The sequence below is a fragment of the Sinohyriopsis cumingii genome, chromosome 13, assembly GCF_028554795.1.
Source record: "Sinohyriopsis cumingii isolate HCF-2022 chromosome 13, ASM2855479v2, whole genome shotgun sequence".
In the NCBI taxonomy this organism is placed as follows: Eukaryota; Metazoa; Mollusca; class Bivalvia; order Unionida; family Unionidae; genus Sinohyriopsis; species Sinohyriopsis cumingii.
In genome coordinates, this window is record NC_142973.1 from 74330562 (window position 1) to 74357630 (window position 27069).

The 27069-nt window shown below is 35.5% G+C and overlaps 1 protein-coding gene across 1 annotated transcript in view; it reads right to left on the reverse strand.

Moving 5' to 3' along the window:
- The window catches only part of LOC149785838 (A disintegrin and metalloproteinase with thrombospondin motifs 16-like), a 172387-nt gene that overhangs the window by 81940 nt on the left and 63378 nt on the right, over positions 1 to 27069 (reverse strand). The window contains exons 4-8 of the mRNA XM_089931138.1: positions 17736 to 17910; positions 15946 to 16121; positions 14069 to 14152; positions 10735 to 10894; positions 4805 to 4910 (exon numbers count right to left, since the gene is read on the reverse strand). Of these exons, the coding sequence (XP_089787264.1) occupies positions 4805 to 4910; positions 10735 to 10894; positions 14069 to 14152; positions 15946 to 16121; positions 17736 to 17910 (701 nt within the window). The remainder of the gene's footprint in view (positions 1 to 4804; positions 4911 to 10734; positions 10895 to 14068; positions 14153 to 15945; positions 16122 to 17735; positions 17911 to 27069) is intronic.

Genomic DNA, 27069 nt, shown 5'->3' on the forward strand with positions numbered 1-27069 from the left:
TCAATGCTCACGTATGTTTCGATAAATCTATTATTGATAATAAATAAAGTTTCTACACTCGCTGTCAGAGTTGCTACTGATTCGTTTTATATATGTAAAAAATATTCAATACTGTTAGAAAAATTAAGCATAGGCACTTGTGCATCATGGGGTTCGTGGAGAATAAAAAAGGAATATATACTTGATTATTCCAAATCCGCTGATGTTGCGGTTAAAGATATTTACCTGATAAAATCTGGCAGAAATAATCAGATATCTTCTGCACCATCGGTATATGATCCAATAACCAGAAATAAAACGGTTTCTCTAAACGGACCGGGCAGTTCTGGTAAAACCACTCGAGCGATCGAACTATTTCAGAACTCGGATATGATCGTGCTGACACCTACACACAGACTCGCGCAAGAGATGAAACAACGAGGAGTACAATCATGTACTTATCATAGCTTCTTCCGATGGAAGGGTGATGCATGGACATCTTTGAGGATAGGAGAAAAATATATTCTGAGGATTATAATATGGGATGAAATATGCATGGTGCCATTAGAAACATTAAAAACGTTTCTAGATTGGTTGTTAACAAGAAATACTGCTGTGATAATGTGCAGCAATCACAGTCAACCACCACCGTTTGTTGGACTATCTCCACATGATTGGCTAAAGAACTTTGTTGATTACTATGAAGAAATAACTGATGATCATAGAGCACTTGATGCAGAATTAAAGGAATTAAAAAAATTAATCAGACTACAACCGAATAAAATTCAGTGTGAAGTAATGCGTGGAATAATTCCAGAAATACCCAAGAACGACTTTCTATGAATGTGGCGACCAAATCATCTGATAGTTGCAAATAGAAAAATAGTTCGTGATACACTTCAACAAGAGTTGTTTCAGTTACAACGAAAAAAGTTTCCGACACTGCCAGTTCCGTTGTGTTATCGACCAGCTGATACACGGCGGCAAAATATTGACGTTGACATACCAGGACAGACCGAGAAACAGAATTTAGTATTAAATGATATTATCACAGTTGATGTTGTTGAAGATGCATTATCGTTGAACAAATCTCCGTGGACACTAGGATATGCAATGACAATACATTCATCTCAGGGATTAACTATTACCGATACAGTTGTTTGGATTATAGATGATCGTATCGAGTGGTCAAACTTAGTTTATCTCGCAGTGTCTAGAGTCAGAAAAATATCTCAATTGAGACTAATTGTCTTGGAAGAGTCAGTGATTAGTGATGATATTGACAATGATATAATAAGAAAAAAATTAGCTGGTTTTAAATAAAGCGATAAAAAAAATAATCGAGAATTTGATCTTGATGTTCAATTTATCAACGTGCTGAAACAACAACAGAATAATCACTGTGCAAGTTGTAATTGTGTGATGTTATGGATATATTCGAGTAATAATCAAAGACAATTTACCGTAGATAGAAAAGATAACAGTCACGGTCATACACGCGAAAATGTCATGTTGACCTGTCCTGAGTGTAATCGACGTAACGGAGCTAGGTAAGTGATTGCGGTGGTAATTGCGTATCCTCAAGAATTACTTGTAATTGTCCACGTACAAATCCACATTGAGGAGCAGTTGAATCTAATCTGTAGATTGCGGGTCTACCTGAGGATCTTGTTATGTTAGATATCTTATGTGTGGTAACACTCCAAATAGGATCAGTCGCTCTTTCTTTACCGCCTTCAAGTTCACCGGGTTCATATAAATACCTCACAGTGGTATTACCTAATACTGGTTGTGCTGAAAAATCACGTCGTTGTGTAGTTATACTTTTTTTGTGACTGCGCTAATAGGTTTCATGTTGGTCGTTTGAGTTACTTCATTATTTAATGTGGCTATCACACTTGGTAATCTTGCAACCCATTCACGAGATCTCGTATCCTGAATAAATTCCTTCGCATATTGATATCCAAATAACCGCTCAGAGAGTGTTCAATTAAATCGTTCAACAATTGCCTGATCACGATGAATTGCAGTGTGTCCTCGACTGATAGTGACATTATGTTGCTTCATCAACGATGATACTGGACCAAGAAATTCCTTACCAGGATCAACCTGTAGCAGCTGTGGCCATCGTAAACCACCTCGTTGATAAATTCGTTCAAATGCAGAAGCTACCTCAGATACTGTTTTCATTGATAGCGGTTCTGCATCTTTGTATCTCGTTGCAACATTAACAACAGTTAGCACGTATTTATGTTATTTGACGTCGACCAATTTTAACGGTATCATGTGGTAGAAATAATATATCAGCTTGATGAACTTCATTAAGAACACTAACATCAAAATGTGCAAATCGAATTTGCTTAGGTGGTTGTAAATAAATTTGCCATATTGCTTGTTTGGATAACCACGCTTTAGCAGTAGAATGTTTAACCACTGCTGCATCAGCAAGTTTACTAACTGCTGCTTTACCTTTCCAGTATCCTCTTGGAGAATAATAAATCGATTCCATTTTATATATTACCAGCCCCTAGCGCTAATTTACCTTTCATCGCAGATGTTACTAACCAATTAGCTAATTTTTCTTTGATATTTTTATTTTTTATAGAATTTAGCGCATGAATTAATTTCACATCTGCAATATGCCGATGTTGTAGATCATTGCTTTTATACGCAACATCATGAGCATGACATGCTTTATCAATAGCATTTATTGGTTCCTTGCCTGGTTTTGGTTGATCTTGATTATCAAGCCTGATATTGAGTCGAGTACCAGGACCGTAATAATTATATCCTGGTAGATGTTTTTCTCCTGGGTATTTAGCCCACGGAGTTCCCGGTAATTTTCCTAATTTTGCTGCAATATCACCTCCTCGTTGCTTTTTTTTTAATGCTGACTTTGCCCCTGAATTATCACTGGGAATAAATTTAAATTTCTTTGTACCACACCGCGTACACTTACCCGTAACCGCTGATCTGTTATTTTTTGTGGTAATAGTTGTTAGTGTATCAGTCGGGGTACGCGTCCTGCACTTCACACAATATAAATCCATGGATATTTTATACAGCATGGATATAATTGATTTCTCAGCGACAAAAAAACAAGAACCTGTCAAGCACCATCCTGCATTACCGAATTCCATCAGAATGATAATAATAGGACCATCTGGAAGTGGAAAGACACAGTTGTTACTTAATCTTGTAATGAGATCGTTAAAGTGGGATAAATTGTATTTGGTAGCCCCATCAGTTGATGATGAACAATGTTATAATGTACTTAAGGATTTTAATGAAAACACACGAATAGATAAAGATAACGATGTTATCGAGTTTATAACCGATATTGATGAAGCACCATCAGTAGATTCCATAGACGGATTTATTAATAATTTTGTTGTATATGATGATGTAATGCTGGACAAACAATCAAATCCAGCTAGGATTTTGTTCTCAAGGTAGACATAAAAACACCGATGTTATTTATGTTACTCAACGATACACACAAATACCAAAAGTGATCAGAGATAACTGTCATATTTTAGTTGTGTTTAATGGAGTTGATACACACACAATGAGAAATATTCATCAAACTTGGTGCAGTGGTGACATGGATATAATTAAATTTAAAAACTTCTTTTCATGAGCGCAAGCTCCTCCGCATGGATTTATAACAATAAATTTGCACGATCCTAGAACAAGATATCGTATTGGACTTGATAAAATATTTGGATAAATTAATAGCAGCAGAGGGGGGTGGGACCTCAAGTTGATTCATTTTTTGTAATGTACTCGCCATCAACAAGTTTTTAGTTGGAGAAATAATGTGGACTAACCTAGGGACTCTAGGGAGCAGCAGGGAGGGTGGGACCTCAATTAAGACGTAATTGCGTAAAGCGCATACATAATAAACTAGAAAAAATCACCAACGACAATGGAGTAATATTAATTGGAAATTCCACAGAGATTTTCTCAGTAAAGTGTCGACGCTTTTTTTAAATCTGTTGACGCTTTTTATTTTTCGATCGTTCGTAGGAAGGCTTATTTTCGACATTTGGACGTTCCTACAAAGTGGTCTGTTCACCCTCCCTGCTGCTGGACTTTAAAGAGCCTTCCAAAATTATTCATCTATGAAGATGGAAGGATATTTCTTCCCAAACCAGGAATTTACATATATATACAAAAATGAAAATATTTACAAAACCACAGAAAATTAACAGGAAAACTTGAATTCACAGTAACAAATAAACACAAATATATCGACAGAATGAGCCTAGGGGCCCCGAGTGGCCGAGTGGTCTAAAGCACTCACTGTTACGGATCACTGCCATCTCACCTCTGTCTGCGTGGGTTCGAGTCCAAGGCTCGGCTAGCGTGGGTAGGTGGGAAAGCCTGCCAGTAGCTTCTCGTGGGTCGGTGGTTCTTCCCTGGGTTTTCCAGGGTTCTTCCTCCACCAGTTATACTGGCCGCCATGTATAGCCTATCTTGTGCTGAAGAATGGCGTTAAACCCTAGAACAACAACAACAACAACAGAATGAGTCTAAACTGAATTCACAAAGCAAAAATGAAATGAAGTGTGATTCTACTCATTCATAAACTCACCATACAGTACTGTACACTTACTTGTGAACTACTCTGATTGTACTCTTTCCTATGACATATTACATTGCCAATGTTTGCACACTTGTGACCTATTTAATGAGCAATGTTTTTTTACACTTGTGACCTATTTAATAGGCAATGTTTTTACACTTACTTGTGACCTATTTAATGGGCAATGTTTTTTTTACACTAGTGACCTATTTCATGGCCAATGTGTTTTACACTTACTTGTGACCTATTTCATGGGCAATTGTGAAGGCTGTTGATAACCCTGTATCCTCGTTAACAATACAACTTCTTAGCTCACTGCACATTCCATCAATAGGAGCAAAACCTGGAATAAATAAATAAAAATGAAAATTTAAGCATCCATTCTAAAACATTTTTTTTAAAATTTGATGTTAATTTAGAATTTTTAGATACCATTGGAATTTGATATGTTATTAGAATGTAAATGCTTTATACATGTGATGATACATGTTTCATGGATTAACAAGAGTAACATTAATGGTTCAGTAAACATCCACCATATTATAAATAGGTATTATAATACTTCTTTGATTGGTTAAATACTTGACCATTTCAATCAGAGACCAAAAGAAGTCTTCAGCGTCTTAAATGAAAGTCATCCACACAATTTGAGAATGGTAAAAGACAGTGAATTCAAGCTATATTGCAGAAAACATTAGTTTCTTTTCTCACTCACGGCACCCTCAACCCAAAAGCTATAAATGCCATTCTTGTCTTGGATGTAAGCCACCTGTAAAGTTTGACTAGAGTTTGTAGCATAGAACTTGAGTTATTTTGTAGTTAAAACTAACCAAATAGCCTTCTGACCTTGACCATTGACCTTTTAATCTCAAAATCAATAAAAGTCTTTCTTGTCTCAAATGCAAGCCATCTACAAAACTTAGTCAAGGTATGTGGTACAGAACATAAATATATTTGTGGAAATTGTTCTTCCTTCAATCCATATTCCTGTGACTTTTGACATTGTGTCTTCCTTGTTTCAAGTGCAAACTATCTTAAAAGTTTGGTTGAAGTAAGGGATAAGTGAAAAAGAACTCAAGATATTGTGTTGGAAACATATTTCTTCTTAAAGTCACTGTGACCTCGACCTTTGGTCATCTGAGCCCAAAATCAGTAGGTGTTTCTCTTATATCAAATGTAAACCATTTATAAAGTTTGATCATGGTATATGGTATGCAAGTTATTGTGTGGAAATAGTTTTCCTTCTTTCAGTCTATATGACCTTGACCTTTTACCTTTTAAGCATGAAATTTATAGGTTTCTTCCTTTCCCCAAATGCAAGTTATTACAAAGTTTGTTAAAAGTGGATGTTGGAGAACTTGAGTCACTGGGTGTAAACAAATCAGGGACAGATGAACAGACAGACAGTTGGACAGATGTAACACAATACTCATTCTTGTTCACATAAATCATGATATATGTAACTCCTATAAAACTTTTAGATAAACCTTGAATTCATGCCAATTCACCTAGCAATATTTAAGTGGCAAGCCAATTTTCAAATCAGAATTATATACTGGATTCAAGTGGAAAATAATGTATTTACAAATACAGATGTCAATCTTTTTTCTCTTTACCTCTTTACAGCAAACTGACTTAAAAAAAGGTCATAAAATATTTTGGGAAAACATTTAAGCAATAACATTTGATCAGCAGCATTTTCTGTTGAAATCATTCTGTCTCAAGTGCTACACAGAAGCTGCCAAAATATATCAATGTTGGTAACTAATCTGACTACTGTATTCATCAAACCAGCCCCTTCCCCACCCCCAAGTGATTTTAAAAATGAAAATCATCAAATATATAAACTACGCACAAAACTTAGTCATTTCATTCATTAATTTATAATTTATAACCTGGCTGTTGCCACAGGTCCCCTAACATTGTCATCTTTGACATGTTTCAAATCAAATGGGTGTGTATAGTGCAAAAAAAACCTGTTCGCTGTGGTTTTATAATTACTGGAAAGATCTATTTTCATTAAAGTGATGAGATTTTTGTACTTCATATACACTGCATCTTCTGAATCTAAAACTTGCAGTGTCTATTTTTAATATTTTTCCAAGAAATGTAACAAATTAAAAAAGGGAAAGGGTTGTCACTCATATGTACATGAATTCAAAGGGTTGTAACTCTAATGTACATGAATTCAAAGGGTTGTAACTCTAATGTACATGAATTAAACAGGTTGTAACTCTTATGTACATGAATTCAAAGGGTTGTAACTCTAATGTACATGAATTAAACAGGTTTTAACTCTTATGTACATGAATTCAAGGGGGTTGTAACTCACAAAGTGATTGAAATTTTTGGAATTATTCAGAACTCATGTTATTTGAAGAAAAAAATGACCTCCTCAAATATGGACACTATGGAATAGTAAAGGAACTCACATTTGGTTTGAAACACAAACAAGATGACAGTGTTAGGGTCCCCCTGACAACAAAAGTTCGAAATAATACATTAATGAATGAAATGAGTATTTTTGTAATATCTTTGAGGCTTTTCATTTTTAAAATTGGAAGGAGGATACAAACTGACAGGAGGTTGGTGAATAAATTATCATTTCCTCTTAAGATTACATATCCTGACTGACCTTTCAAGGTCAAAAGATCAAAAGAGTTAAATATAGTAAGTGTCTTGACCACTCCGGTGGCATAAGTGGTTAGAGCATCTGCCTTGGATGCAGGAGGTCACAGGTTCAAACCCTGAACAAGTCACATAAAAGACTTACAAAAATGGTATGAACAGCTGCTTCACTTGCCACTCAGCATTAAGAGGTTAGTGTTAGGACTGGTCAGCCTGGTGTCAGGATAATGTGACTGGGTGGGACATCATGCTATATGTCTGTGGCATGATGCCCTAGTGCTAGACGTCACTATAAACTGCCACACTGCAGATATCATAACGATATGACTGAAAAGTTGTTAAAAATCCAAATCGCACACATGCAGTAAGTGTCTTATGATTAGAAAGATAGATTAGGTATAGTAATATACAGTCGACAGCATGCCACTGGCTTTAAGAGATAAAATCCCTCCAAGCACCCCAAAAGTGGTCTTGTCAGTGGCAAAGTTCTGTCAATGATGCATCTGACATGTCTTAATTTATTATTAATGCTACTATTAACTAACCCTATATAAAATCTGGTGAAATATCATTTACAATATCATAAGGGGAAGGCGGGGGGAGAGGGGAGGGGGATAATCATTGTCATTTTCATATTACATATAGAAGAACAGTACAGATCAACATAAAAAATAATGCTGTGTTCTATGATATCATTAATGCTTCTAAAATCATGTATAGCCTAAAAAAGACAAGAAGAAATTGAGAGAGTTATTCAGATCAATGCTGAAGAATATCCAGGTTCTTTTTTCAATCCCACTCCTTGCACTGTTTTCAACAAGGCATATGAGATGAAAAAAGCTTAAAGCACATCACTGCTACATTGTCTATTAATGTCGGTGTTAGTTATCTTCTTTCCTAGGCCATATATAAAGGATAACATTTTGGGTGTATAATGGACATCATTTATACAACCAACGCTGTGCCCTAGATATTTCTATGTCTCATAGGCATAGGCATACGAAATGTTTCCCTGCCCTGCCCTTTACATGTATACACCTACTTGTCATTACAAGGGAGTTTATCTGTGCAGTTGTTGTGTATACCTGCAAGTTCTGTAGCTTCAATACCCCGCCCCCCCCCCAGACTTTTAGCTTGGAAACGATTATGATCTACATGAAGGAAGCTCATTGGTTAGAGCATTAGATTCATAACCAGTAATATCTTAAAAATTCAACAGGACCCTTAGGTAAGTAGCTCCTGGAAGAAGAGGACCCCATGTAAGACTGAGACAGTCAACAGCATCGGACTCAAATCCTGATTTGGAACACCGACAAATGTAATACTTTTAGGGATTTCAACTGAGGGTTGTTTTTTTATATTATTGTTCCACCTCACTGAAATTCATATGCAGGTTCTAATTAACAAGGTATCTGGGAGAACTGTGTGCATCTGACCCAGTTAGCTTCTGACCTAATTTCAACATCAGCATGAAAGTCTCCTGAGCAGGAAACCTAAGTTAATGTGAGCAAACATTTTTCCATATTCATAGTTGTTTCTACTTTCATATCAAGTACTATATATCCCAAAGTGGAACAGCACACTCATGGAAACTGCTGACAAATTGAAGCAAGACAGGACTGCCCATACAATTACATGATCTTTTCACAATCGGATACAGTCTGTTTAGAAATTCCACTGATTTGCTTTATTACATATAAGGCAGCTTTTCCCATTTTGATTTCTTATTTCATTTATATACTGACATCTAAATAAAATTAAAAATTGTCCATTTTCAACAGTTTGCCCAAGAACATTCACTGTCATAATAATGTTGTAGAGGTTTTACCATGTTTAAGAAAATCACATGACCTCATTACCAGTCTTATTGGTGTTTAAAGTATGGATGATTCAGGCCTAATTTCTTCAGAGTGCTGTTACAGTTTGAGATAAGCTGCTAAATAAATAGGAACAACTTTGACGACTATAATAATTTCTGAGAAAAGTGTCACTCTAACAATAACTTTCAGACTTTTGCACCAGTGTTAAAATTAGTATTGTTAACCAGGTCAAATGCACACAGTTCTTCAGAATACCTACTTTAGAACCTACAAAAGGATTCTGATGAGGGTGAACAATAAAAATTTAATAATAAAAAAAAATCAGAGTTGAAATTCCTAAAACAATTATATCAAACAAAGTGATATAGCAAACATAGCTCTCCTAGTGTCATTACTCCAATAATTACACATATTTTTAGTGCAGTCTTTCCAGCAGCCTTGTGAAGAAGTAGGGATTAAGTATGACACCATGTAAAACAAAATTCGAGAAAAAGTAGGGTAGAAAAGAGATATTTGATAATGGAAACATAGTTCGAAAATTATATAAATTACTGAAAATATAAACCTTAACTTGATGTACCTTTGCAAACATGAACAATAGCATGATATTACTCATATGCTACACCTCTCCCTCAATAAGTCACACACAAAAGTCCATGAACATAGACTGCCTCTCCCTCAATAAGTCACACACAAAAGTCCATGAACATAGACTGCCTCTCCCTCAATAAGATACACACGAAAGTCCATGAACATAGACTGCCTCTCCCTCAATAAGTCACACACAAAAGTCCATGAACATAGACTGCCTCTCCCTCAATAAGTCACACACAAAAGTCCATGAACATAGACTGCCTCTCCCTCAATAAGATACACACAAAAGTCCATGAACATAGACTGCCTCTCCCTCAATAAGTCACACACAAAAGTCCATGAACATAGACTGCCTCTCCCTCAATAAGTCACACACAAAAGTCCATGAACATAGACTGCCTCTCCCTCAATAAGTCACACACAAAAGTCCATGAACATAGACTGCCTCTCCCTCAATAAGTCACACACAAAAGTCCATGAACATAGACTGCCTCTCCCTCAATAAGTCACACACAAAAGTCCATGAACACAGACTGCCTCTCCCTCAATAAGTCACACACAAAAGTCCATGAACATAGACTGCCTCTCCCTCAATAAGTCACACACAAAAGTCCATGAACATAGACTGCCTCTCCCTCAATAAGTCACACACAAAAGTCCATGAACACAGACTGCCTCTCCCTCAATAAGTCACACACAAAAGTCCATGAACATAGACTGCCTCTCCCTCAATAAGTCACACACAAAAGTCCATGAACATAGACTGCCTCTCCCTCAATAAGTCACACACAAAGTCCATGAACATAGACCGCCTCTCCCTTGTAACTGATTTTCAACATAAAATTAAACAAAAGAGAGAACAGTAATGCCATTTTTGAAAAAGTAGTCACAAATATTTTTTTTGAAAATCTGACAAAAAAAACATGAGCCACTTGAAAGGTTGTTTGACTGGATTGGTCAAAGTAGGAAAAACAAGGGGCACTGGAAAGGCTGTTTGATTGGATTGGTCAAAGTAAGAAAAACAAGGGCCACTGGAAAGGCTTTTTGATTAGGCTGGTCAAAGTACAACAAAAGAAGCTGTTGTGGCAGTTAAACTGGGTTTTGTCAACCAAGGCAGCCTCTCACCCAGAGTGTCACATGGTGAGTCCCTATAGGAGCAGATATCAAGGCCTGTTAGCAGAACAGCATGATCATGTGATTTCCTTCTGCCCCCATGAAGAGTTGCCTGCCACTGACAGAAGCTGTTCAGAGTTCTATCTGCATGATGAGTGATCTTCAAACCAGGCTGAAAAGACACAAAAATAAATATAAAGGAGAAATGTTTTAATTTTAGTTGAACAGACAGTAAAACTTCCCCATTCATTATCGATGACAGAATGAAAACAACAATCCAGGTTATACTAAGTTGTAGAACTCTTTAGAACCACTTAAGAAAAGAAAAGAAAATCACACTAAAATAATCTAATTGATTTGTATTTAAAATAAGAACCCTCCATTTTGTTATCTTACCATTAATTTAGCTAAAAAAGGAAAAGGCATAAATAAATGGAAACTAAAAGTGTGACTCTGATACTAATATTAGTATCCCTACTTCAAAGACAGGGTATGATCCTATTTGTATCAACTGTTCAGCCAGGTTTGATTCACACCTGGCAACTCTTCTGTCTACTGTCAAAGAGTTTGAACATGTTCCTTGCATGCATACTGAAATAAATGAAATAGTCCTCTTATTTCATACCAGAATTTCTGCATATCATAGTAGAAAGATATATAAAATATTGTTTACCTTCTTTATCCAATATTTTTTTGGGATTGTTGGCCATTTTAGCTTAAATGATAACTACTGTCATTATCAGCCACATTTTTTCATGTGCCATATAAGGACATTGCTGCCTTATTCAGAAATGCAAGCAGATCATTGTAAATGTGGTATACATTGAATAATGTATCAGAGAAGATCCTAATATTCCATAGCAAGCCTTGTCAGGTAAATGAATGAATACGATAATTTTGTGACGGACAAAATAAGCAGACTTAAAAAACTTATCTTGCTGAAAAACATAACTCTACGATTAGACAATTTTAACTACAGCCATCCTTTTCCTTCGATAATAGCTTTATTTGTTCAATGAGAAGGTATAGGATGAAATAGTAGCCTCAATAACGATGAGGCTATGACATCATAGCTAGAGTGTGACTGGACATACACATACAAATATGAATGGACAGACATCAAAATGATCACAATATGTTGAGCTGTCACCAAAGACCAACAATGGTGCATATCAGATAAAGTCCATGTGACCCAGTTACAACTATACACGTAGGTTAAATTTAGGTTTGCTTAGCAAGAAGGCAAAGCTGACACTGATCCCAAATATGATTTTATTTTAAATTTTAAATTTTGACAAATATTAATCGTGATAAAAGTCAAATGATGGCTTAAAATACTGGATGATAATAGTGATAATACATGTACAATGTATTTTAATTTTATCAAAAAAGTTAATAAAAACAAATGCAGCAATTACAAAGAGCTCAGTTCAAGTTATCTCCCTTTATCTGTGAAGTAACTTGCTGACGTAGCTCTACTGTAATTCATTTGCATAGCATGTAGTACTTCTCATGCAGCAGAATCCCTACTAGCCAAGGATCATCAATCCATTAAATCAACTGACCAGTAACAGAGTTCTTTACACATCCTGGCTATTCAATATGATGACTTCCATAATGTCCACATACCTTTACCTGGAAGAAAAATTTGTGTGAATGGCCAGAATTGGAGAAACTAAAGTGTGCTTGTCTGCAGGGTCTTGATGATTACAGTAATACCTCGTGCATTAATGTTTCTGGATTCACGAAATTTTCATTGGTACCCTCTACGTACATGTTTTCTTTATTTTATTGAATTGTACCTTCGTTATATGACTTCTGTGACATATGAAGTTTACCTAGTTTACTTTCCTGACAATGACAAAGAAAACGTCAGTCATTAAGTCTACAGTCCCATTCGTTACTTGGTTTTACCTTACTGTGAGTGCAAAAGAAAACGGCAGCCAATGAATTAGTATAGGGGTAATATTAGTACATGTGTACATGTACCGTACTGTAAATGCGCTAGTGTGGCAAATACCCATTAGGCGATACTGATCTCTATTTTTACGTCAACCATTTATTTCTCTTTTTAAGGGTAATGTATTAAGCTAACTTTTAAATGAAATTAAAGTGCTTTGGGAGCACGATTTGGGTCATATTTAGGGTTTAAACCCTAGGAAAAAGCATCTATTAGCATTTTTAGTGACTCGTACCAAACATTCGCGATTTCTTCTGATCCGCGACTGGTTCGGGAACCTAACCTCATGAATGTTCGAGGTATTACTGTATTCTCAATTGTATTCCAAGGTAAATAGAACTGGCAATCTGATTGGATTAGTTTCTTTCTACTGCATCCAATCAGAAGATGCTGAATTGGCTGGCTACATATGTCAATGGTAAAATGTACATACTCACCTATAAGATGAGTTCAACTGCAAACTGCAGACCCAGATCTGCCATCACATTATGTGCCAGCAGATCTGGGTCTATGCAGTAATCAGTACAACAAACAAGACAGACCCTGATCTACTGGTGTAATTTGCTACTTAGATCAATATCTTTGTTGTTTGCAGTTTGAATCGACTTACAAGCGAGTACATATGGTACGTAGAACAAAGTGGATTGACAGTCTTTGACAAGCAAAGATGAAGAAGCATATACATACCATTTTAAATGACTCTGATGGCAATAGTTTCTGAAAAAGTGACCTAAGTGCATAGTTTAATGAAGGTCACAGAGTGTGAAATATTGGCTACAGTGACCTTAATTTGATGTAAGGATGCAGCACTCTTCATCATGGATCTACATCCTAAGTAGTGCAATTCTGTAGGCAATAGTAACTAATCTAAACACTGAATTTAAAATGCAGGTAATTATTATCAGCCCTCAAGGTCACAGTGACCCAATTTTTGACTGAAAAGTGTAGCACTCCTCATGATAGTCTTTATGCCAAGTTACAGGACTTTGGAATCAATAGTGTCTGTTGAAAATCCTAGCCCCAAAAAACTGAATCCAAAGGTGTATATATATATTTATATATATATATATATATATATATATATATATATATATATATATATATATATATATATATATATCACTGAACCATGAAAGAGGTTCACAGTAAGCTAGTTTTTACTGATGGTTGTAATATTCCCTATAAAACATTTACATACTAAATCATGTTACTAAGCAACAGTCTGAGAAAATGACCTAAATACAAACCTAGCATCAGCACTGATGCAAGATGGATTGAGAGATAATTCCGATTCAAGAGCCAGAATTACTTTGTAACCTGCACAAACCAATTCATAGTACAATGTATATTATGGAAATCTTTATATTTCCAAACTGATTTTCATACCTCATTCCCTTCAAGAAATACCAATCCTACAAGAACAATGTCCACTGTGTAGCCAAGGCTCTTATCCCTGTACAGTTGGGACACCTGTGATAATTAGACAAGTCAAATTTAAAATAAAAATTGTACAAATTAACAGAAACAAGTTTCCTCTCCAGGATCAAAAAAATTTAAAATATGGAGTATATAGTGAAATTTCTTTGTTTTTGTTTTTGCAACTTTTGCAAATGAATTAAAAATTGCAAAATTTACTTTCACATCTATTTAGAAAGTAAAACAATTATTCCAAAATTGTGAATACAACTTGGAATTTTCCTAAATCTGGAAAATGTTTCCCATGAGTAGTATTTTATTTATTGCACTTGATGCACCTAAAAAAATATTTTTCTTAATGTTGTTGAGCAAAAATCAAGATATCCTGTAATAAGTAAACATTTTATTATTATTATTATTATTATTATTATTATTATTATTATTCTACAATGATGTTATTAGTCTTCTGAAACTTTACTCTTTGATTTTGTTGTTTGTAACTTTAGAGAAACAATGATGTATCTCCCTGGCTCTATTCTATTTGAAACTCTTCTGTAAGTAAACATTTAATGAAATTTTATGTTGACTAGATCAAAATAAAATCAATTCTCTCTTTCTTTATCTCTTGCATAATAATTATTGTGTCCATACCATTAAAATGGAGATGAACCATAAAGTGAAGTTATTTATTGAGGTTGCCTTACTCCAAAAAATCAAAAAAAATTGCTAATTGTCTAGTGCATTACAATGTGCTTCATAGGATCTTAAACAGATGAACATATTTCAGGTATCCAAAGTTAGAAGAAGATGGGCATTCAGGGGCCATAACTCCTCTAAATGATGATGTGCAATATGCTTGACATCATCAATACAAGCAAAACATTGTATGCAACGATATTTAGTTGATTGACAAGGGCCATAACTCTAGCCAAAATGTAGTAGACCAGGACAAAACGAACAAAGTTCACATCAAATTCCATCAGAATATCCAAAATGGATTCTGAGCTGTGTTGATTACAAGCAACATCCTACTGCCCAAAATGTTGTATATGTGACAAAACCGTAAAAGACATATCTAGGTCTAACAGACAATGCTTACCCAAATCCATCATAGTATATTAAATGTTTCTTGCGCTATATTCATTGCAAGCATCATTCCAATTTTTTATATGTGAAGACAAAAGTTTGCTCGAAAGGGGAATAACTGTTCAAAATGAAGTAGATGAAACCCAGCTCACATAAGGCAATAAGACAATAATCACACCAAATTATACCAGAACATGTAAATTAGTTTCTAAACTGTGACAGTTGCAAGCATCATTCATGTGAAAAAAATAGTTGATTGTCAAAGGTTAAACTTGTATCCAAAATGGAGACAATGTATGCACTAAACTACATCAGAATATCTGCCGGCCTGTTTTGAACTATTCCTCAGTTATTGTAGTCATCGGGATCTGCTACTGTGGAGAATTTTTTAAAACTGATAGAAAAAGAGCAATAACTCTGTCAAAATCGGACTTCAAAAGATGAAACCTTTATAAGCATATATGATAGGCAATGCATCTAATAATTAACATCTAACTACTTGTAATGGATGCAGAGCACTGATGACTGCAGGAAGTGTAAGCAGACAGTCAGATGGAGTGACAAAAAGGGGATTACTATGAGGTGCTTTATAAGGAAGGAATACTTTACTCTTGCCATAGAGGGTCAAAAGTTCTTATCAATATTCCATTTATTTGAATAAATTATGATGATGCTCCTATGATCCAAAACTTGTGGACCTGTTCTTTTAAATTTATTTCATATGACGCATGGTACAGCTATCGTTTTCAAAATTTACTCACGATATTGAAAATGCTCAAAACATAGGTGGTCAGATTCTCTCGTCCATGATTATGAAACATGTTTCTGTCCACTACAACTAGTGTTTCCACAGCTCGATCTTGTATTCTATTGTGCCTTTTCCTCCTTGATTGATGAAAATTTTCCTCAGACATGATTTTATTCTCCTCTTTTGAATCTGAAATATAAATTCATCATTTTGTTTCTTAAATTTATGACCCCTCCTTCATAAAAATTTAGTTGATTCTGCCCATTTTTAGTATGAGTTCTATGTCTGGAATAACATCTGTTTTTAGTATGAGTTCTATGTCTCGAATGACATCTATTTTTAGTACAAGTTCTATGTCTGGAATAAAAATCTAGTTTTAGCACGAGTTCTATTGCTGGAATAACATCTATTTTTAGTATGAGTTCTATGTCTGGAAAAACATCTATTATTCACAAAGCTCAAAAGTTAAGTAAAGTTTCACATTAAGACAATGGGATCTGTACATGATTCTAAGGCACCCTAGATGGCTGAGTGGTACAATGCACTCACCTTTACCAATCACTGCCATCTCACCTCTGTCTACTAAGTTTGAGTCTTGGGCTCTGCTAATGTAGGTATGAGAGAAAGTGTGCCAGTTGCTTCCTGTAGGTTGGTGGTTCTTACTGGGGTTTTCCAAGTTACTTCCTCCACTGGTTATACTGGCCACCATGTATAGCCTATCTTGCAATGAGAAATGGTATTAAACCCAAAATAACAACAACAACAGGATTTATAAAAGTTTCAAAGTTAACAAGGTGAGTGGATGTATGTTAAGCCCACAATCAAACCATTGCTGTAAAATGTGTGACATTGATGACAAGGTCAGAAGGTTATAAAACGTGTGACTATGACCACAAGGTCCAAAGGCTGTAAAATGTGTGACCTTGACTACAAGGTCAAAAGGCTGTAAAATGTGACCTTGACCACAAGGTCAAAAGATTGAGCAAACATGTTGCAAGATGAACTATCTTAGCTTTATAATGAATCATCTCAAGTATGAAGAAAATTCATAAATATGTGACCTTGATGACACTGTCAAAAGATTGAGCAAACATGTCACAAAATGAACTATCTTAGCTTATAATGAATCAGCTCAAGTGTGAAGAAAATTCAAAAAAGGGCTCTGGAAACAGAAGCAAAACAAACTTCAAGTATGACCTTGACACAAATTTTCAATTACTGTCACCTTGACACCAAGATCAAAAGGGAAAGAGTACAGGTCAAAGAATCAACTGTCAGGTTAAGAATTATTCATCTCAAATGCAAAGAAAATCTAGCAAGAAGCCTTTGAAATAAATGAAAATGATTCAACCAAACTTTTATGTAAATTTTCTTTGTAACCTTGACACCAAAGATGAAAAGGGCAAGAGCATGTTTCACAAAATGAATCATTTTAGTTTCCTAATGTTTCATCCCAAGAATGAAGAAAATTCATCATGTAGTTATAGAAGTATAAGCAAAGAAAAAATGTAAACCAAAACTATCACATACATTTCTATCACAGTGACCTTGAATATGAATGTAAATTCTCCATTTTGGGCTTAAATATTTTTTTAATTCAAAACTTGATCAATGCATTAGCAACAAGGGATTTTCAGGGAGTTCACTGTTTGGAGGGCATATAATCAAACCTAAACCCAACTAGGTAGTGATGTATGGGACAATGGAAAAGCTTGGCAGTTGAGAAATTAACTGTAAAAAAGTTTTTCTAAGAACAGAGTTTGGATTTCCTAAAGAACAACTACAATTACATGTATGTCTTACAATCTCTTGACTGGTAGTACTTTTGATGATGCCATGTAAGGGATGATCGCCTGTACAAGATATGAGGTGATTTGCTGTCCACGTGACCACCTGCAGTGCCATTCTTCAGGGTTCTCATGTGAGACGGGAGGGGCTCAATAACAAAGTCATCATGAGGCAGCATCAGTACTCCAGTCTGTGGATAAAAAAGGAAATTAGAAGATGGTGCTTCTAAAACTTAATAATAGTTTTGCAAATTCATAATTAAGTAGCATTTTAAATTTTAGCTTTGTTTACATTTAAATTAATAATTAAAATATTCAGATGACAATATTATTTTTACCAAATCAGTGATGAATACAAATAAAATAGAAATAATATTTTTAAATTATAGCCAATAGCAAGGTCGTCTATGGTTGTGAACCAGATAAATAACGACGTCTACACCGTACAAGATACAAATCACCTTAATGACTACAACTATAATAAAGAGATATTAAACAGCAGTAATAAAATTATCTAAATCATAATTATGCAATATCAGTAGGTTATATATTTTTAATCGTTTTTATTTCACGCTAAAACTTTCACAATAATGCAGTATGAACAGAAGTATCTTAACCACAGAACTATGTTTAATTTATAATTAGACGGCATTCAGAATGCAAGCAATTTAGTTAACGTTTCAAAATATGTAATGCAGACATTATTGCTATAATTAGTATTGTTGTTGTTGTGGTTATTGTTCAAATTCAATGCCATTAATTCCTAAATATAAGTATAAACATCTGATAAACATATAAACTATTATTGTTATTAAAACTTCTTTTTTATTTCAAAATCTGATTAAATTTCTTAAAATTTTAAAATTATGATAAAATATATCAGCCATTGTGTGTGTGTGTGTGTGTGTGTGTGTGTGTGTGTGTGTGAGAGAGAGAGAGAGAGAGGGGGAGAGTGATTTGGATTTATAATATAGCTTTAACAATTGTTCAGTCATATCACTATGATGTCTGTGTGGCAGTTTATAGTTATGTCTAGCAATGGGGCATCATGCCACAGACACGCAGCATCATATCCCACCCAGTCACATTATCCTGACACCAGGCCGACCAGTCCCAACACGAACCTCTTAATACTGAGTGCCCAGCTAGAAAACTGTTAGTACCGTTTTTATCAGTCTTTGGTATAACTTGGCCGGGGTTCTATCCCGTGACCTCCCACATCCAAGGCAGACGCTCTAACCACTTAAGCCACTGAAGCGGTCCAATTTTATCAGAATGTTATTTATATTTCCATTTCGTATTCATCATTGATCTGGTACAAAAAATATTGTCACCTAAATATTGTAATTATTATTTTGATCCCACTAGCATATAATAATAATAATAATAATAATAATAATAACCATTAGTAGTAGTAAGAAGAATATGTAAATTGCGTTCTCTTCAATGTAGTGAAAGCACTGACATTTTAAATTATACCAATGAATTTTACAAAAATATAATAAGCCATTTTTTCAGCCTACATTATTTTGGAATGTGTGGTAGTAATAAAAATGATAAAGTCTATATTCCACTTAAACTACATTTGTATGTTTCTGGGCCAGTGCAGAATTCGGTTCACAAATGTTCTCATCCCATAACAAAACAGGCCCAACAGAAACGGCTTGTTGCGTACACTGGCCTATCGCTATGTTGGGCCACAGTTTGTATTGTATTGTAATGCAGAAATAATGTTATTTGTAAATGATCATTTCATATTTCTTTATAAGTCTCTTTATGGTAGGTGTATGGCTTTTAGTATTCAGTTAAACTACAGGTCATGGAGGCATTCAGTACCGACTTTTTCAGTAATGGGCGTTATTTTCTCGAATTTTATTACACATACCTTTGAATGGCCATTATTCAGTTTATTTTGATCATCATGCATACAGTAAAATCAATCTTAAGGTATGTGGACACTTTTAGACGAGAAGCTGTGATATGTACACACGGGAATAATGTCGCATGCTGTGATGTCACAATGAGAGCTGCACATTATTTGAAACCCAGTTTAGTACCTGCTAACCAAAAGTCCATAGTGATCAATAATTTTCATTTATAATATCGGTGTACCAACATTTATTTTACCTGTGCGAGTATCCATATTACAAACATACACCTTACAATGTACATTGGGATGCGCTGTCTATTAACAAACATGACTTTTACTGCGGGTAGTCAGCAAAAACCAAAAGTGACCGTTTATGCCAGAACCAATTTAGAATATTTTGAAATTCACCGTGGTACAACAGAAGATGAAGATCCCTGAGCTATCGACATGGACTGAATGCCTGAGGGTTCCCGTGAATGACCCAGTGGTTCACTCAGACGCCATGCAAGTTCCATGCAGATTTTATTACACTGTTATTAAATGTGATAGAGAAACTGGGCTACCAATGCTGTATCATTCCTAGGACTCAGTTTAAATATTTACTAATTCTCTTGAAGTTCCAACAAAATGGACCTGACAACAGTTTGCCCTGCCGCTGACATGATTATGACACGGGATGATATTTGTGATCTTTCTGCGGCCACTCATTACTGGTTCTGTGTTGGACCATTTGTTCAAAAGTTCACCGTCACTGTCACACAACTAGTGCATAAAGAGGTACAGAGTGCATGCGATATACAGCGTGGTTATGATGGTTCGCCTATAAGAGTATATGACCGACAAGAAGTTTTCTGAAACTCATTTGCCACCAACTGACGCCTACCATTCAGCAATATCCCGCAAAGGTATATCTGCCAGTGACTACATGCACGTGAATAATGTCTGAAACACATTAGGTTTAAAAAAATCTTGGTGACTTTCACAATCTGTATTTGTGTATGGATGTGTTGCTGCTTGCAGAAGTCCTTGAGACAGTTCATAATACAGTCATGCACGTGTATATGGGCTCGATCCCACGCATTACTTCTTGTTACCAGGAATGTATATGAATATGACCTTTCTGCACGAACATCCGCATATTATACCTAGATTTGAATAACCGGTATCGATGGGCGAAAATGCAACCAATATCTGTAGGTCAGTTTATTTGGATTGATCCCGCAGTTATACACGTCCACAAGTGCGACAGCTATAACGACTATGGATACTTCTTTGCAGTTGACCTGGAGTATCCAGACAAGCACAGCAGCCACAACAATTATCTGTTGTCGGTAAGTGCTGCCAGTGCCTGCAAGTGATTACCACAATATCAGTGTGAAATCATGGATGATTCCAGATGTAAGTTTACATACTGAGCCACACTTGTTTCGAACATGCGCAAGGAACTTTATTATGTAGTTCAAGTAGGCAGTTTATAGTTGTATCCAAGGTTGTGGATGTGTGTGCGTTGCAAGTCCACCATGTGCTACGGTTTTGCCAACGTGCCTGGATTGCAAAATGTATACAAATTAATATGGATCTGCACACAGTTGCACCTAAGGAGTCCTAAGGAATCCTTTTCAAACTAACAAACAATCCTGTATTCGTCAAGCACTTCAACTCTTGCACACAATGGTGCCCTACTAATCAATCACGTATGCAAAATGTCCATAACCCTCAATCATGGACAAAAATCAAGCACAGCAAATAAATTAAATATACATAGTAGGGTCAACAATGAACCGCCCTCAGTAATGACTTTGCGATTTAAACCTCATACTGTGACGATTCGATCGAGATGGCAACCTGAGTGTGGGTTCCTGCTGTCGTATAAAATGTGTAGCATCTTTGCTGATCACCAACGAAGCCATCTGTTGATTTCTTCATTGACTGACTGATTGAGTCACTGTCGTATGCGCCTGTGGTAAGTTCAGTAACATTCCAGGTAGCAATTCGACTGTCCTCTGCTGAAAATACAAACGAGTTATTAACATCAAGGCCTCCAAATGGTCACAGTAGGCCAACTGTAATAGATGCGCAGTGATGCTAGTGCAATTCCGAGCATGCGGGATAACCACGTAAAATTCTGGTTTCGCTGACCAGATTGTGATCATCGAGGTAACACTCGTGGAAACACACAGAGGTTGTGTTTACTGCAACAGAGTGGACTTCACCAACCAATCCACCGCGACGAAATTCCCCTTAAATTATACTGTACCAACATTAACTGAACAAAGATATATAAAAACTCTTGACTTTTATTTAAAAAGGACGCGTTTATTCGTATAACAGTTCCTGGGGGAAAAGCTAGACGGATCGTTGATGACACCAAGCATGGACATAAGCTATCTGTTTCTAAATGAACGGGATGCAAAGCTCCGGGAACGCATAATCACCAGAGACATGTTTTACAATACCATGACAGTTACCAATGAAGAAAGGTAATTGCTTCGAAGTACACGTGCGTCTTGCACTTGAACAAGCCCAGTCTGTCAAGCATTTATAGTTCACGATGAGAGTATTAATAGAAGAACTGTGATGGAACTTCAAAGTTACTGACGTGACAAAATAAAGGAAGCGGACAAATAGCTGAGAGATGAAATCGCCAAGAAATACATTTTACTCACGACATATAAATGCATGTGTGCGGTCGTAGCTGAGATTTGCCGAATCAATAACCAGAGCAACCGTCCGCATTGGTATTGCTGGAATTGTGACTAAAACAACCATCATAGGTACACCAGACAGACTTGCTCTCAGGGCTATATTGATAGTAACTGACTGACAATGCGGGAAGCGCTGGAAAAATAATTTCACTATGGCTGCCTTCACGCCTATTTAAAACTTTTCGCTATGGTACAAAGTACCTCAATATAGCCGGTCAATTACACTTGGTGGCCATCAAAGATAAAACAGTGTGGTGGTGTTTTCTGTGTTGGTCGAAATGAAAAACCAACGAGGTCTCCGCACAAAAATACAGACATGGGGCGCTAGTGACCCAAAAGCAGATGATCGATTTACATTTAGCAAAAATCGAGTAAACCGATATTCCTGCGAGCTTACGGCGGCTTTATTGATCAGAATGGGGAACTTCGCTTGGGGGTTCACGCGTATTACAATCATGGATATACCGCGCCGGTGGCCTAGTGGTTAGATCGTCGGCCTCGGATGCGAGAGGTCACGGGTTCGAACCCCGGCCGAGTCATACCAAAGACTTACAAACATGGTACTAACAGCTGCCTCGTTTGGAGCTCAACATTAAGAGGTTAGTGGTAGGACTGGTTGGCCTGGTGTCAAGATAATGTGACTGGGTGGGACATGATGCTACATGTCTGCGGCATGATGCCCCAGTGCTAGACATCACTATAAACTTTCCCACTGCAGACATCGTAGCGACATGACTGAAAAAGTGTTAAAGCTACGTTAAAAATCTAAATCACACACATACACACACACACACACACACTCATGGATATATGTGTGTGCAAAAATCCTCAGTGAGAAAAAGTCATTGAGTATAGAAAGAGTTGACCCTATTCAGTAAAAAAATAATATCAAAGGCCCATTATGACACCACTCAAAAGCATTTTTTTTAGTCAATATGGTACTTCATTGCGTCTTCTACACACAGTGTACGACAAGTGTCAAAATCTGAAGAGACCAATGTCCTACCAGAAAAAGAATATGCAACTAGCCTAGTTTAAAATTCAATAGCTCAGGGATCAGATTGGTTTGGTTTGATGTGTTAATGCAGTGCAACATACGAAGGTTATATCGTGCCAAGGAAAGTAAAGTACTTTGCCCAGTGATGCACAGGACTGCTGATTTGGGTTGATCCAAAGGTGAGTATCTAAGAAGGCACCTTTATATGAAACTGTTAGCTTAAAGACTTCAAATTTTCTTTTCTATGAGACATTAATAATACTCGTCCTTGTGGTAGATTTTCGTATCTATAAATGGTGTCCTCTTGAAGCACAACTGGCTACCATCGATGCATAGACAGTAGTGTAGAGCCACCATTCTGATATCAGCTGGACTTCGACAACAAGATTTGCCTGAAAGGCAACTATGAGAGCACAAAAAATTGCTAGTCTGAAATCTTGCGTTAAGTCTCAGTCATCTCTTTGTTTTTACTTGTGTAATCACACCACACACTATATATGATTTGATGTATTTCGGAACCATATAACTACTTGCAAAATTATTTAAATCAGTATATAATGACGGCCTTTCGAATCTGTCTCTATGCGAAATGTGAATACTACACATATTTTCTCTCTTTTCTTTCGTTATCTCTATATTTTTTACAATGAACCTAGTGTTACAATTAGCGATCTTAACTTAACCGCTCTCTCTCTCTCTATCTCTCTCTCTCTCTCTCTCTCTCTCTCTCTCTATATATATATATATATATATATATATATATATATATATATATATATATATATATATATATATATATATATATTACTTCTAGCAACCTCAGTTCTTATCCTAACACTTCCCTCAACCAATATTTCAAATACATTTAACCTATGCGCATGTCAACAAATTTGATTAGGCTCGCACTTCACTTCCTAGTATCTTGAAAATCGAATAAACTAATAGTCAGTATATGGATTTAGATTTTTTGGATAAAACTGTCACAGATTTACTTATATGTTCAACATATTTGGCGATAATAGTAGTAGTAGTAATAATAATTATAACAACAATAACAACATCTTGGATTTATTGCTGCCAGGGACTTTTGCCAATGAAACGTTTTCACTAGATAGTTGGCATATTTCCTTTCATCTTAGAAACTATTCTGTACACTCAGTCACCTTGAGAATGCCCAATGTAACTTACTATGATTTGCTGTCGAGTCAAATTTAATGTTTAAGTTATTTCTTTAATCTTATCATTTAAAAGCAAATCTGATTTAAAATTTAAATGTTATTTAAAAATTAATGAATATTTGGAACTATAAATCTTGAGAAATTTATTGTGTATGTCGGAGTTGCTTTACCAAATAATAGCTTTCATAATTAAGATAATAAAGAAAAATCATTTCACCCAAGGGGATAAATAAAACGGTTGGTCATAAATCAATCCGCTATACTATCTGATTAAGATATCTATAAAAAATAAGATCAAAGATGGGTCTGTGATAGGTTGTGCAAAACATGTCTCAAGAGTGACCTTATCTGCAAGAAAAGACCCAAAGAAATCGCTGAGTAAAGGATTTAACGTAATCAAAGAAGACTATTTTCATCTGTTTGGAGCCACAGAGACATAAATTTGACCAAATTAATTAAGCCAACACGCCAGAGTTCTATCAACTAGATACCATTAATTGATATTAACTAGCAAATAAAATATAGTGTCTATGGGTGTAAAAGTATAGTCATCGCAGCTATTTCCGAGTGGAATTTTAAATATCACACAGTCGTGTGATACAATTTTTAACATAATTTTTTTTCTTGGAAAAAGAGAAAAAATAATTTTCCCACAATTAATATAATAATATTATCTTTAGCTATGCATAGTAAAACAATATTTTGTAAAATCTGTTGCCAAGACCCAGGGGACGATGTCTCAAGGCTAGCTATTTGTATCACCGACCCTACAACACTAGTATTTGGTAGAAAAGCACAACCCTTTCATCTGAGTGAATTATACGAACAGTCTGATATCTTCCATATTTTATGAAGATATTTATATAAATGTTAGCTTCTTTCAAAGGCAAGAAAGATATATGAATTATAAATACGACCAATTTAGACGTCCTTAAAATACCAATAGACAAAAGACTAAAGGGGATAAAACCTGGTTATATTTGTCCAAACACTTGTGAATGATAACAGAAACTTGCCCCACTCGTATTAAAGTCATACATTATGAATGTTGACAATTTGTCCTGAATGTGGTAAATTTCAGTGAGAAAGGTTAGAGACATTGTATGTGCTTGTAAGTCCTGAATATGGTAAATTACAGTGAGAAAAGTTAGAGACATGCCGTGTCCTTCTAAGTCCTGAGTGTTGGAAATTACAAATATTAATATTACAAACTTGGACTTCAACGTCACAAACCAAAGTGCTCTAGATGGACCATTATCTGTCCCTTTGTATGTCTTTTTTCTGAGTCATAATCTGTTTGGATTCTATGTCATTTGACTCTATGTCAATTGACTCTATGTCATTGGACTCTATGTCATTTGACTATATGTCATTTGACTATGTTGAGGCCTTGGCTCAAACAATTATCCATGCAAATCTCGAAGAATCTGCTATGCGTCTTTTTTATAATTATATTAGTATAACAGTAGTAAGAGTCTAGAATAATGCTATTTCAAAAGATATATATATATATATATATAAAACCAGGATGTTTGTACTTTTTAACTCTTTTTAACTCTAATTTTATGTGCATGGTTTTCATCTCGTTACTGCAATTATTCAAACATCTTAAACAGAGAAAATCCGGTGGTCTGCCTTCTTCTTCTTCTTCTTCACCGTCATCACATTTGGTGTTGTTGTTGTTATTATTATTATTATTATTATTATTATTTACACCAATGACCAAGCACCTGGTAAGAAACCCATTTCATATGGAACTGCAATACGTAGTATTAATATCTAGCACAGGTGGTAAAACATGGGCATTTACATAAGAATTTAGTATAAATAAAATAAATAAATATACTTAGCCCAAAGGTCATGACATTTCGCTTCCAACTGTCTATCACTTGTTAACAGGTTTCCAGGACGTGTACAGTGCTCTGTAGCGTGCATTGTCCAGTTATTGAGGTACAAAATCCTTATCTAGTACAAAATATTCCAACACGTTGCTCGGGAATTTATTTCATGCTCACTATAATGACAAGTTGGAGAAATGTCGAGGGACAGATTCATTAAAATTAGAGTTCAGACATTACATCCTTCGTCGTCTAGGTCATTCTTTTAACCATCAGGAAAGAGTTCTATTACACAAAATAACATATGTCACACCTCCAATGGGGAACTGAGATCATAAAGTGAAATTTGGTAAATATAATGTTTAGTTATTCTTGTTAAATTACCCCAGTCCCGAACAATTTGTTATTTGAAACAGATTCTCCTATGTCTATGATTAAACGTGGTCTAAATTGCAATGTAAGGCTATAAATTTCATATGACACTATTAAGTAAGGTACAATGTTATGATAGCACATCTCGACAATTATTACATAATTCGGTAGGTTCCAATATATTTTAAATACATTATCTGCAGTCAGAGCTAATTTATTTTTGTGATTTTTTTTTAAACTCTCGAAATTACACATACCAGGATCGCGGGTTCGATACTTGACCATGCCAACCCTGGTCCACTGCTACCATGTGTCCTTGGGAAAGACACAAAAGTTCCATTTTCTCTGCATGATATAGCCAATATAGTATTAAGAGTACTGTAAAGACCA